The sequence below is a fragment of the Phocoena sinus genome, chromosome 5 (assembly GCF_008692025.1).
Source record: "Phocoena sinus isolate mPhoSin1 chromosome 5, mPhoSin1.pri, whole genome shotgun sequence".
Classification (NCBI taxonomy): domain Eukaryota; kingdom Metazoa; phylum Chordata; class Mammalia; order Artiodactyla; family Phocoenidae; genus Phocoena; species Phocoena sinus.
In genome coordinates, this window is record NC_045767.1 from 52,517,453 (window position 1) to 52,531,550 (window position 14,098).

The 14,098-nt window shown below is 37.8% G+C and overlaps 1 protein-coding gene across 1 annotated transcript in view; it reads right to left on the reverse strand.

Annotated features, from left to right (window-relative positions):
- SEPSECS (Sep (O-phosphoserine) tRNA:Sec (selenocysteine) tRNA synthase) overlaps positions 1–10,370 on the reverse strand; it is a 41,143-nt gene extending 30,773 nt beyond the window's left edge. The window contains exons 1-6 of the mRNA XM_032633565.1: positions 10,063–10,370; positions 9,086–9,240; positions 7,119–7,237; positions 6,630–6,788; positions 4,107–4,260; positions 173–275 (exon numbers count right to left, since the gene is read on the reverse strand). Of these exons, the coding sequence (XP_032489456.1) occupies positions 173–275; positions 4,107–4,260; positions 6,630–6,788; positions 7,119–7,237; positions 9,086–9,240; positions 10,063–10,176 (804 nt within the window). The 5' untranslated portion in view covers positions 10,177–10,370. The remainder of the gene's footprint in view (positions 1–172; positions 276–4,106; positions 4,261–6,629; positions 6,789–7,118; positions 7,238–9,085; positions 9,241–10,062) is intronic.
- Between the last annotated feature and the right edge of the window lie 3,728 nt (positions 10,371–14,098).

Consider the following 14,098-nt stretch of genomic DNA (forward strand, 5'->3'; position numbering starts at 1 on the left):
AAGAATAATGACTTTTACTGAGTGACTACTGGATGCAAATTTCTAATGCTCCATGAATTAGAAGATGCTAGATTAACCGTTTTTCTGTATTAGGTTGTAAGAAAAACAAAGTAATAATCCCAAATATGTTAAAATCCATTTTTCCCTGACGTATCTTTGGAAACTCTCTTACCTGCTGAATGAGGTGCATGCACTTTGAAGACTGCACTCCATAAGCATTGTTAACTATATGTGGAATGTCATAATTAGCACAAATCACAGCCAGTTCTTCTAATCTATAAACATATTCAATAGAAAGACATGTTCATACTCTGCCTTAATAAATTACGAGAAAACGTTTTTAATTTAATAGTTATCCTTAAAGTATACTAGGGGAAAAAAGACAAACTGAAATTTCTACAGCAGTATTTTAGCATGTAGTTTGGCACCTTGGAAATGCATAGCAGGCATTTAAGGATAAACTTGAAAAAGCTTTTAAATTAATGTCACCAATAAATAAGAAAATGTGTAGTTAGAAAAATCTTACATAGATGGTAGCTTTTAAATCACCTGAAAATCTCCTATATAAAAAGCAAGAACCAGATTATTTATAAAGACCTCTTACAAGGTTGATATGCTCATTTTTAAATGCTTTCAGTTGCTTATCATCCTAAGCTAATATCTGCAAAATAATCAGCATATCTTGAAATGTTAAGAAATCTCACATTAAGCATCTCATAAAGTAAAAAATACATTTTCAAATAGACTTTAATGTATTAAAAAATACAGAACATTAAAATATTTCAGTACCAAAATAACATTTTCCAACAACTTGGATACTAAAGAATCTTTTAAATAGCTGCTGGTTTTAAATTCACTCCTACTCCTTCATTTGACACTCCCCATATTAAAACAATCTGAGAGTCTAGCTTTATGCAAAGTAAGGTAATAAATTTCAATTCGAGTGTAATAAATGATGTTCCCTTGCAAAACCAAATAATACTTGTGACTGAAGTCATCTCTAACAGAAATGTCTTCACACTATGAAGCTAAAACTAAATCCTATGGTTTGATAAAATTAATTTTTAAAAAGCGTTCTGTCTACAGTATAAAAAATTTGGAAGTAAAGCATTTTGAGAGAATAAAAATTATTTATCAGATAAATGTACTACAAATATATATTATATGGTTTAATTATCAACTTACACAGAATACATTTTCCTTTTATAGTAGCTGTGCATTAATATGTTTTTAAACTACAAACAAAACTAACATTATTCTATTCAACTGTCAGAAGTTTTCAATTTACTTCCCTAAAAGTTTTATGAATTAAAAACTTATTTTATCACTCATTTTCATAAACCTCACAAATCAAGCAGAAAACTAATCAGGTTTTGTTTTTAACAAAATGGACCTTCTGGGATACACACAAGTATTTTCTTCATAAAAGGGGCACTTTCACATGTTTGTGTTCTAATGAAAGTATTCCTTGATAACAAGCTTCCTTGAGAGTAAGGCACTATAATAACATAAAGTACTGTTTTTTTTTAAATCACTTGAGTAGTTTTAAATATTCTGAATTGATCAAATTTGCTAATATTTTCAATGTGTATGAGAAAGGCAAAGAGAAGCAGAAAAAATATTTTCCATGTGAATCGGATTGTATTCTAACTTAGAAGCCAATTTAAGGTGTTTCTCAATTTGAAGAAATGATACTCTTCTTTTTTTTTAACATTTTCTTTGAATTTGCCCCACAATACTCTCTGTCCAGTTAACTAATAAAGACAATATATATGTTCAAATTAAGACTATAAAGGAATTAAACTTAAAGAAATCAAAATGTATTTTTAAATTTAATAAAATCAGAAATTCAAACATATTACTAATAACTGAGCATCACCATTTTCCTAAAGTTCACTCTAATCAGAAACATTCACTATGTAACACCACCAAAAAATAGTATATGAGAATTCTATTGACTGAAAAAAAAACTTTTTGGTTTTTTCCAAAGGAGAAAATGCATGTAAAATGTACTTAGCACTATACCAGGCATACTGTAAACATTCCAAAACAGTTATTCAAAATGACACAGATGGCCAATGGGCACATGAAGAGATGCTCAACATCGCTAAGTATTAGAGAGATGCAAATCAAAACTACAATGAGGTATCACCTCACACCAGTCAGAATGGCCTTCATTAAAAAGTCTACAATTAATAAATGCTGGAGAAGTTGTGGAGAAAAGGGAACCCTCCTACGCTGTTGGTGGGAATGTAAACTGGTACAGCTACTACGGAGAAGACTATGAAGGTTCCTTAAAAAAACTAAAAATAGAGTAGCCATAGGATCCAACAATCCCAATCCTGGGCATATACACAGACAAAATTCTAATTCAAAAAGATACATGCACCCCTATATTCATAACAGCACTAGGTACAATAGCCGAGATATGGAAGCAACTTAACTGTGCATCTACAGATGAATGGATAAAGATGTGGTCTGTATATATAATGGAATACTACTCAGACATAAAAAAGAATGAAATAATGACATTTGCAGCAACATGGACAGACCTAGAGATTACCATACGAAGAGAAGTCAGAGAAAAACAAATACCATTTGATATCACTTATATGTGGAATGTAAAATATGATACAAATGAACTTACAAAACAGAAACAGACTCACAGACACAGAAAACAAATTTATGGTTACCAAAAGGGAAAGAGGCTAGGGGAGGGATAAATTAGGAGTCTGGGATTAGCAGATACAAGCTACTGTATATAAAATAAACAAACCACAAGGTCATACTGTATAGCACAGGGAACTATATTCAATACCCTATAATAAACCATAATGAAAAAGATACAAAAAAGAATATACATATATATGTATGTGTGTATATATGTTATATAGATATATACATATATATCTATATGTATAACTGAATCACTTTGCTGTACACCAGAAACTAACACAACACCGCAAATCAACTACACATCAATTAAAAATACGTCAATTAAAAAAAAAGTTAGTCAAAATGAAACAAAAACAAAGATATCCTCAAGGATAAATAATTTAACTAATACAAATATTCATATGGTGTTTTTAGAAATGTAATTTATTTCAACCACATTAAAATTTTTCTAGATAGCAAAAACATCAATGAAGAAAGATGCTTATTTAATATTTAAATACAAATTTAAAATCTGATTGATAAGTAATGAATAAACAACTAAAGCATATGCAACATGATCTGAAAATAGAATCCAGACTCATGAATGAAGCAAGGTAAATTTTCAAGAGCAGGGTTTTTAAATTGTCTCTTAAAATCTGCCTATAGTAAAAGCTAACATGCATTAATTACTGCCAAATTATATGACTCCATGAATTAAAATCAAAGTATAACTTGATGCTATGAAAATAGTCCAAAGCAATAGTTTTTTTTACAAATTATTAGCACTTCTGTTCAAAATGTTAAAATGAAACCAACAGTTGCTGTCAAAACTAGAAATATTTATTACTATACCTAAGCCTACTACATTTTCAGAATAAAAATTTGCAGCCATCCTTCAGAAAAGCAAACATTTGCCTTTTTAAAAAAATTTTCTTAAATATCTGCATTTTTCTCAAAATGCAAAGACAATTACATACCTAACTGTATATCTGGGTTAGTCTTGCAATTAAAAAAAAATTAGAGGACAATAATTCTAAAATTCTCTCTTTAAAATCTGTTAATACTGATAGTTCCTCTATATGAAAACTAATTGTAAGATCACAGTGGAGATGGCAATAAAAACAAGTATGTAAATCCAAAATTTAGCTTAGAGGTTTCTATTAAACAATAAGGAAAAAGATGCAAGATGTCCAGAAACATAAAGAAGAGCAAGAAAACAGAGATGCTCTGCATCTACTCAGGTGATAAAAAGATCTCCACTTGGTACTAGTTGTTTTTCCTTCTCCTATATCTAATTTTTATTTTCCCAAGCCATTATGTTGTTTCTTCAACAGTCCGTTCACGTAGTATTTACTGCCAAATGTTATTTAGGCATCTTTGAGAATTAGTATAAGTGCATTTTATGTAAAAGACTAATGAACACTGAAGGACAATATTCACAAATCATTTACCTATCAGGCACCCTTGGAGCAAAACAGGATGTAGTAGAATGAACACAAAGAACGTAATCAGGCCCAAGTTCGTGGACTTTAGTCTCCACTGCTCTCAGGTCTGTGCGTAGCTCGTCACCTTCTAAAACGTTCTCTATCACCACAGGCTCAAAACCTAACCAAGTCAACCAGAAACCAAAATGTTAGTATAAACTGAAATAAGGGGAGATTGTGGACTCTAGGAAGCAGTGCTATTCTACACAAAAACTCTTAAACATTTATTCTAGTCAATGAACCCTTCTCTAGTAATAAAGACCTGGCTTAATACCAGCATGAGTCAAAGGCAGGTCAAGGGCTTCCCTGGTGGCGCAGTGGTTGAGAGTCCACCTGCCGATGCAGGGGACACAGGTTCGTGCCCCGGTCCGGGAAGATCCCACATGCCGCGGAGTGGCATCTAGACCACAAATCTACTTAACATTTTGATATGACATGAAAGACTAATTCTGGGAAGTAAGGAAGCAAAAGTTAAATAGAGGCCTACAAAAGTAATAAAGAGTCACTGATGACAAAAAGGGTCACTTAGCCCAGTTCAATTTCAGTCCATAGAAAAGTAAACCTACTCATTCTCTGGCAACATTTAAGTTTTATTTTAAATTTCTCTTTATTTCAGAGATGAACAAAAATAATAGCTCAAGTATTGAAACAAATCACAATCATCAACGTAATGTTTTACCTCTAAAGAAAAATACAAGACATTTTAGTAGACCTATCTCACAGCTTACAAAAGCCTTCTATAATTTAAATATAAAAATTGTCTTGCACGTGAGTTATGTACTCACATCTTCAGTCTTCTCAAATACCAGATCTAGCAGCAGGCTACATTTGTGGATTTAAGAGCTATGAGGGATTCAGAAACCATTTAACTCAACTCACTCACTTCAAAGATAAGGGAGTCAAAGTTTAGGAAGATTAAGTGCCTTCCCCAAGGTCACACAGCAATTTAAAGCAAAGTTACAGGCAAGTAGTCTTCTGTTTTAGAATCCACGTCAAGTTGTCCGCATTCTGTCTACAGAAATATAAAACTTCAGCCACTATAAAATCATCAATTCATATATGGTGGTCCACAGAACTCTAGGTTTCATATCTATACAGCTATTAAAACAAAGAAAATTTTACTTAAATAAGTAACTTCCTAAGGACAGTTAATTCTCTATTATTTCTCAAATTCTCTACACTCAACCCTACTTTTGTTTTCAAACAACTATGATGCAAGTTTTGGGGTTTTTTTAAGAATACAACCATCTTGCTTCCTAAGAACATAACACAGTCCAAGTCATAACATCATTTGGAAAAAGTTTACAGTTTTTCAATATGCCAATCTTTCTCTAAGTTTGGTTATCAGTTCTTTGGTTAATAGTTTGCAAATTAACAGACTTGACAGCTTTATGCCACTTAACATAAACCTTTTAAAAGTCTACCCATTTCTGCTATATGTCCTTATTATGAATCCCTTTACACGAGTTTCTTTAGGATTATTTATGCAGTTTAATTACAGCCCAATACTGTTCATTTCATACAACAGACTGAGGCCATTCAAAAAATAACTTTAAATTCTCAAATTTAACTTGACCTAAGCAAGCGAAATACTAAAATACCAACTTAAAGTTTTTGTCTCATCTATACTCAATGATGCCTGTATCCTCGTACTTTGATTCATGGTAATTATTTACATGTACTCCACTCATGTATACAGAACAAACATTCCTGAAGCACCTCTTATGCTCCAGGGTTTATTGTTGGGCATTTCATATGTCATCCCACTTAATTCTGAAAACAGTCTTCTGAGGCAGGTAATCATATCCCCATTTTAAAGAATAGGGACATACGACATAACACTTCCATTTCTTAGAGTGTACTGAAAAGAATTCAAAGCAGGGACTCAAACAGGTATTTGTACCTCCATGTTCATAGCAGCATTATTCACCACAGCCAAAAGGTGGAAGCAACCCAACCCAAGTGTGCACCAGTGAATGAATGAATGAATAAACAAAATGTGGGATATATATACAATGGGAGTCCTAAAAAAGGAAAGAAATTCTGGCACATGCTATAACATGGATGAACCTTAAAGACATTATGCTAAGTCAAATAAACCAGTCACAAAAGGACAAATATTCTATAATTCCACCTATATGAAGGACAAATTTATAGAGACAGAAAGTAGAATAGTGATTGCTAGGGACTGAGGGTGGTGGGGAGGGGAGAGTTATTGTTTAATAGGTAGAGTTTCAGTTTCAGAGGATGAAAAAGTTCTGTAGCGAGATGGCAGTGATGGTCCACAACAAGAGGAATGTAGTTAATGTCAAGGAACTATACATTTAAAAATGTTTTGTTAAAAGGGTAAATTTTGTTATGTATATTTTACCACAATAAAAAGAAGGAATAGGAACAGGTTTAGTTTCTTTTTCATTTATCTAGCTCTATATAAAAAGTTTGAATTTTCTGTGACATTGAAAAACATATATGTTACTTCTCTTCTTTTACCTGCAGTGATCATGGATTTAAAGCAGGACTTCTGGTCTATTCGTGGCCATATAATGTACTTTGCTTTTGGTCTTTTGTGTCGTAATGTTAAGAAACACAGGGTCAGACTCATACCAGTTGCCATCGGAACTACAAAGCAGTTGGTCACTGTACGGACACCTACAAATAAGAAGAAAAACAGAAATTAGTTATTCCACTAGAAAAACAGCATCCTTCTTAAAGAAATGATATACTTCTATCGAATAAAAAGAGTTAACAGACTTAGTGCTTATTCTTCTGTACTCACACTCAGGAAGCTCACTGCTAAATTCATCCTCCAGGCTTATGGCTCTGATTTTCTATCTTATTCTAAAAGTTATATATATATATATACTTGTCTTTTCAAAAGCCATTTTATACTCTTTTTGGAGAAAAGCATTAATAAAAGAAATTAGGCAAAGGTTTGTGTGACTGGTCAGCCAAAAGTATTATGATTAACACAATACATACCAGCCAACTTTATGATGTCCAGGACCAAAGAATTGGTAATTTTGTTCAAAAGGCTAGAACCTGCAGCTTTGGGTTGCACAGCAGAAATATCACCCGATCGTCCAATTCCATGAATGAACCTAAGCAAAAAATGGCCAACAACTGGACAAAAATATTCAGTGTTCTAAGTAATCCACTGTATAAGTATACAAATACAATAACCAAATAAACACTATACTTGACTATTAATAATGTGAAAATATCTAATTAAATCAAAACAAATTCATCAAGTATGCTGTGGTAGCTAGTCTTCATCATGGCCACTATCAATTCCTTTTCTCCCTATGCCCATAGGCCACTGCCACACCAAGAGATGGGGTCTAATTCCTCTCTATCTGAATCTGGGCTGGCCTTAGTGACTTGCTTGGTCTGGAAGAATCTAGCAGAAGTGATGGTCTGGAACTTCTGAGCTAGGTCATAAGAAGCCTTATAGCTTCTATCTGGCCTCTTAAAGGGTTTGCTCAAGGGGAGGTGGGGGGCAGGGGGTCCTCTCTTCAAAGCCAGCTGCTATGCTGGGGAAAGCCCAAGCCAAGCCACTTGGAGAGGCCATCTGAGCTCCCAGCCATCTGAGTGACTCAACTTGGATAAACTGCCCAGTTGAACCTTCAGATGACTAAACTCTCAGCCAACACCTGACTGTACTACATGAGAGACCTGAAGCAATAATCACCTGCTGAGTCCAGGTAACCTGTCAGAGGTAACAAAATAAATGACTGTTTTAAGCCACTATGTTTTGAGGTGGTTTGTTATACAGCAATAGAAAACCAGGATATATGCAACATTAAATTCTCTTCTTTCTTCCCATTTCCCTAATCAGAGCAGTGAGCTAACTTCTAACAGGGATGAGCTGATGTTTCAAATACTGCCTTAAGTTTAGAAGAAGTACATGCTCCTTGAAAATTAGTGTGCAAATCCACTCATTTTAAATTTAATCATGTTATACACTATTTAAAGATACCTCTAAATACACTTTAAAATCAAAAGTCTGTTTGTCATTTATAGTTGACTAGATCAGAAATTCTGCACACTGGAATTATCACAGAACACGTATCACACTCTATTACCACTGCAATCTCACATACTAAGCATTTTTTAACATATATTATCAACCATGTTATCACCTTATATTTAACCATTAGTTTTTCATCCAGGTCATACATTCATTATCATTAGTTTTGACTGCAATAGTTTCGGCTGAAATAAAATTCTACTATTCCTAGGAAAATTTCATCATGATTTAAAATCATGGAAGATGGGAGTTTTAAAGAGTTTACCTATATTTCACAGAAAGGTTGGAGAACAGAGAAATGATCATATTTGGAACCACTAACAACTAAATGGTTATCAGAATTGATGAAAAGCTTTCTGAATAATGCAAAAGAAAAAAGTGACTTAATAATCTAAAATTGTAATATACCTTTCCTACATCTACTGCAACAAGCAAGATATTTATAAAATGGGATTCAGTTTAGATGCAGATGAATGACGTTAAAGTTCTATAAATATACCATTCTCTAAAAAAACTTGCCATGTTAGAAAAGAAACATGGAAAACTATAAACAACCTTAGCATATTTTAAACTCTTAACAACCAAATAGGTTTATCAGGTTAAACACTCTTAACAGAATGTATAGACAGTACAAACATTCTTAACAGAACGTACAGCCAGTATCCTTAATCACCCAGAAGCTGACAGGGTATAACCACCTCATATTAGAACTTTTACCCTATTGTCCTGAAAAGCACCTACTCAGGTACATTGTTTCCATCTCCCTGTTGCATCTAGTTCACATGCCCATTTAAACAAGAAGTAGGTTACAAACGGACATTTTATAATTTAATATGATTAATACTGCCACTATTGTTTTTAACAAAAAAAAAAAAGAGAAAAGGGAAAAGGAAATGCTTTGTACTTAAAAAAATCATACCTGTAATGTCGCCGAGCAACTAATGCAGATGCCACTCTCCCTTCCCTTTCTCCCACACCACAATTTCCCAGGAAATTGTTGCTATCCATGATTGCAAGTTCATGTAAAAAGAGTTCAAGTGTACTTTCATCCCAACCATCCTCTGGACACTTGCCCTTAAGAAAAGAAAAAAGAAAACAAAAAAAGGCTTATGACTATATTTAAAAAACCATCATTCCCCAGAGCCCTACTTCAATGAACTTTAAAACTTTTCCATGCACATTTTGCCATGCTCCTTGTTTTCTAAAATTCAGACATAAATTCAGCACTCTGAAGAAACTCTGAATAGGCAAAATGTTTGTGTTACACTATATTACAATTATCCACACGATGCTGCGAGAAGTGATAAATACAATGAGATTACTCAGGTTTAAAGTTGCAGTTAAAAGTAACTGAAAACGAATAAACCTTATCTTCAACTAGGATTTTTCACACCAGGGTGTTAGAACTAGGGTTGTCAAACTTTAGTGACATTAAAATTCAGGATGCTGGCAAGAACGAGACCTGTGAAGTTCCTCAGCATCACCTGCTTCGAGTTAGTATATCGTAGTTTATAAATATCATGTGTTCCCCAGGAGTAGTGAAAGATGGAAGACACGAACTTTGCCCTATCCGCAAACGAAAAAGTAAATCATGCCGGCCTTCCCCTTGCTTCCCCAACCCGAAGTTAGGAAAAAAAAAAAAGGGGGGGCTCGACATTCCGAACTCCCCACATCCCCTAATAACACTCTCTGGGTTTTTGCCAGCATTGGCGAGGCTGAGAAGGAGCTGAACGGCGCAAGCCGGCATAAGGCATGCCCAACTGCGAAAGACTCTGGGGACAGGGCTCAACCAGCAAACACGAGGAGGTGAGGCAGGTTCTGGAACTAACAGGGGCGCTGGGCGGAGCCGGAGCCTGGGGGGCGCGGCAGCTAGGGAGGGACCCGAAAGCTCGGTACCTTCTCCAGAAGCAGCCGTATGAGGTGCTCGTGCGAGCGGCGGGCCTCACAGCCCTGCCGCACGTAAGCCGGCGACACCAGCCGCTCGCCCGCCGCGAAGCTCTCGCGGTTCATGTCCGCAGTGGTCACTGCTGCCGGAGAACAACTAACACACGCCGGACACGCTCCGAAACCAGGAGGCGACTCGCCGCCTGGACGGTACGGGAAGGCCTTGGGACAAACATCTACGTCTCGCTCTCGCACATGCGCAAACCGCTCCAAATAGCGTGCCAGGAGCAGAAGGATTTGAGCATGCGCAGAGATGTCAGGGCGTTTGGCGGGCTTCAGGCAGTACAGAAAACGAGCCCCGCCTCCCTGCATCTGATTGGTCCAGTTAAACACTAGCGTGCCTGAGACCTTCTTGAAGGAAGGACTTTTCTTCTGTGAGGAGGGGCTGAAGAATCAGGGCAGAGTGCGTGGCGTCTCTGAAGAAAACATTTCCGAAGTTACTCTGTGTTCCACTCTTGTTGAATGATGAGCTCTGGGAGTCTGTGCTTCAGCCCTACTCAGGTCGTGTTTCTCAGATTCCTGAACCGTTGATCCTTACCCTCTTACATCTCAACATTTACAGTTGCCTGGCAGCCCCATTTTTTTAAAATTTTATTTATTTATTTATTTTTGTCTGTGTTGGGTCTTCGTTGCTGCGCCCGGGCCCCCTCTAGATGCAGCGAGCGGGGGCCACCCTTCGTTGCGGTGCGCGGGCCTCTCATTGCGGTGACCTCTCCTGTGGCGGAGCACGGGCTCCAGGCGCGCGGGCTTCAGTAGTTGTGGCACGCGGGCTCAGTAGTTGTGGCTTGCGGGCTCTAGAGTGCAGGCTCCGTAGTCGTGACGCACGGGCCTAGTTGCTCCAAGGCATGTGGGATCCTCCCGGACCAGGGCTCGAACCCGTGTCCCCTGCACTGGCAGGCGGATTCCCAACCACTGTGCCACCAAGGAAGCCCTCCCTCTTTTTTTTTTGACCGCACCACCTGGCATGGGGGAATCTTAGTTCCTCAACCAGGGATTGAACCAGTGCCCCCTGCAGGGGAAGCGTGGAGTACTAACCACTGGACTGCCAGGCAATTCCCTGGCGACCCCATTTGAAATAGTGGTGCCCCACTCCTTTTCTCCTTTGCGTTACAGAATTTTTGGTCATAGCACTTATCATTCACCTCCTGATATAACAGACATTTGTGTATACACACACACACACACACACACACACACACACACACACACCTATGAATGTAAACTCCCTGAAAGGCAGGGCCTTGGTGTTTGCTGCTATACTCCACAAACACCTAGGAAAGTGCCCAGAATATAGAATGGGCTTTAAAAAAATTTTTTTAATACGGAATTAATGAATTAGTTTCACTATTCAACAACCCAACCCTAGGTGCCTGAGTTACAGAAATGAGAAGGCAGATTCCCTGCCTTTGATTTCCTCCTAATCTTCCCTTTAGGTGAGCCTACAGTAATTCCTGAAATCACTCTTATCTAGTGGTATGCTAGGGCCCACTTGCACTGGTTCATACTTGCTTGCAAGAGCTGATTGTTAAAAAAAAGTTCAGTAATTTTGTGATTTTACAATTAAGCCAATTGTATTAAAAGCAAAAGTAGTAAATAGTCATCACTTCCTAATTATTTTACTACATTTTACTATTATCTCTGCTCTTTAGATTATTTACGTCTGTTGTACCTGAATAGTGGAAATAAGATATATTGGCATGCTACTGCCCACCTCTTTCCAACTCCCTTTTTTAGTGGCATCATGTTGGTAGCTTGAAACTGTCTGTGGTAGGAGTATTTACACCGTGGAAATCAGAAAACTCTACAAATCCGGCTCTTACCTTCCCCCCATACACCACTCCCCTAGGACTCAGTTGTTTAACATGTACCAACTCACCACTATTCCTACTGCATGTTCCCAGGGCATCCTGACATTTATCAGCCATAGTGCTTGTCAAATTCCATTTCAATTGTTAATGTTTTGCCTTCCTCAACTAGACTGTGAGCTCCTGGTTGACAAGGACTATATTTGACATCTGTGTTCAAAGCACAGCTCGGAACACTATGTAATAGACGTTCAACAGCTTCCCCTTGCCAACAGCCTCCAATCAGAGCACACCTGAACCCTTCCTCTTTTTCACCATAAAGCTTTTCCCTCTCCCCTGCCTGCCTCTGAGTCTGCCAAATGCAAGTGGTAGTAACTAACTCTCTTGCACTACCAAGTTCTAAATAAATAGTCTCTTTGTTATTTGGATGGTCTACATTACTTTCCACAGTTTTCCTGAAGACTCCACTGAGACACGGACTGCACTGTCCACCACCATGGATCCCAGCCTTCAGCCAGATGAGGTTCTCACAGAGACCGTAGTGCCTTGCGCCTTGTTGCTGTCAAGTCTGTGCCAACATGGTAAGTCAGTGCTGAATCTGAGCTCCACTATTTTTGTGTTGAGTTCCTCAGCTATTTATTCTAAGTGTGGTACCCAGGTTTTGTTATTGCTTCCGATTTTGTTTGACATCCTTGGTGGAATCAGACCATTCTTTTTCATGCTTTTTGGTTCTCTTTTGTACTTCTGTTTTGTATTGAGCTGTCTGAAAGTGTGGTCATAAGAAGAAGAATCATGGGGTAGAACACAGGCATAGGCCCTGTAAGCTTGTTGTTTGAGCCAGCCTCACAGACTAATGAGTTTGCTGTTCTTACCAGACCGGCATACATTTGGACAAACTTCGTTGTGATTCACCAGTAAAACTGGATGAGGTTCTCCTTTCCTCTTGATTTTTTGTCCTGAGAGCTTGCCTTTGATCAAGAGGGAGTTCACTCTAATTTTCCACCTGCCAAGGGGCACAGATTGTTGGGTCTGTGTTCAGAGGGGTCTTGAAACATGAAGAGAACAAACATCACTTTTAACCAACCATTGCCAGCTCTCCTGAGGTCATCAAAGCTTAAAACCTCTCCTCCACTGGGAAAAATGGCTGCTTCTTATGTGTATTTTTATTACAATCCTAATACTGGTGCCTAGTTCTCTAAATGGCGTAATGTCAGCAGTGGGTATTTGGGCCTTCAGTGGCCACTCTGGGGAACATTTGACTTGAATACATATTTTATTTGATAGGCACCTTAGAAAAGAAAGGGAATTAAGATTTCTCAGGCCCAATGGGCAGCTGTGTTTGATTAGTATGCAGAAGCCTCCAAAGGAAATTCTGGTTCGAAAAGTATTTCACTAAAAGATTCTGTAGCCAAAGCCAATGAGCAATTTAACAAACTATTTTTTTTTAAGATTTTATCTTTTTAAAAAAATTATTTATGTATTTATTTTTGGCTGCATTGGGTCTTTGTTGCTGCGCATGGGCTTTCTCTAGTTGCGGTGAGCAGGGGCTACTCTTCGTTGTGGTGCGCAGGCTTCTCATTGCGGTGGCTTCTCTTGTTGCAGAGCATGGGCCCTAGGCACGCGAGCTTCAGTAGTTGTGGTACATGGGCTCAGTAGTTGTGGCTCGCGGGCTTAGTTGCTCCGCGGCATGTGGGATCCTCCTGGACCAGGGCTTGAACCCATGTCCCCTGCATTGGCAGGCGATTCCTAACCACTGTGCCACCAGGGAAGTCCCAATTTAACAAACTTAAGCAACAATAAACTAGACTCCTTTCCTAGTAAATCCTCCTCATCCTGTTGCCTCCCTACATCCAGGTGTCCCTCTGCTTCCTTGTCCTTGTGATCTCATCAACTCTTCCCTTCTCTTCCTCTTGTCCACACCCCCTCCCTACTCCCAGAAACTCTCCTAAGAGTACAAAATGCCAGTTGCCTCTAAAGATCCATCCCTCCTATGAGCCAGATATATGGGCCACTGCATAATTTAAACTTAGGACCCAAGATAAATTAAGAACTATAATTAAGCATCTCTGCTGCCATATAAGACCAGCAACTATTCATAGGAGCATTTTAAATTAGTTTGGGTGCATATGATTCAGGGTTACCTAACCTATATCAACTTGTACACATGTTGGTCAGAACCTCAG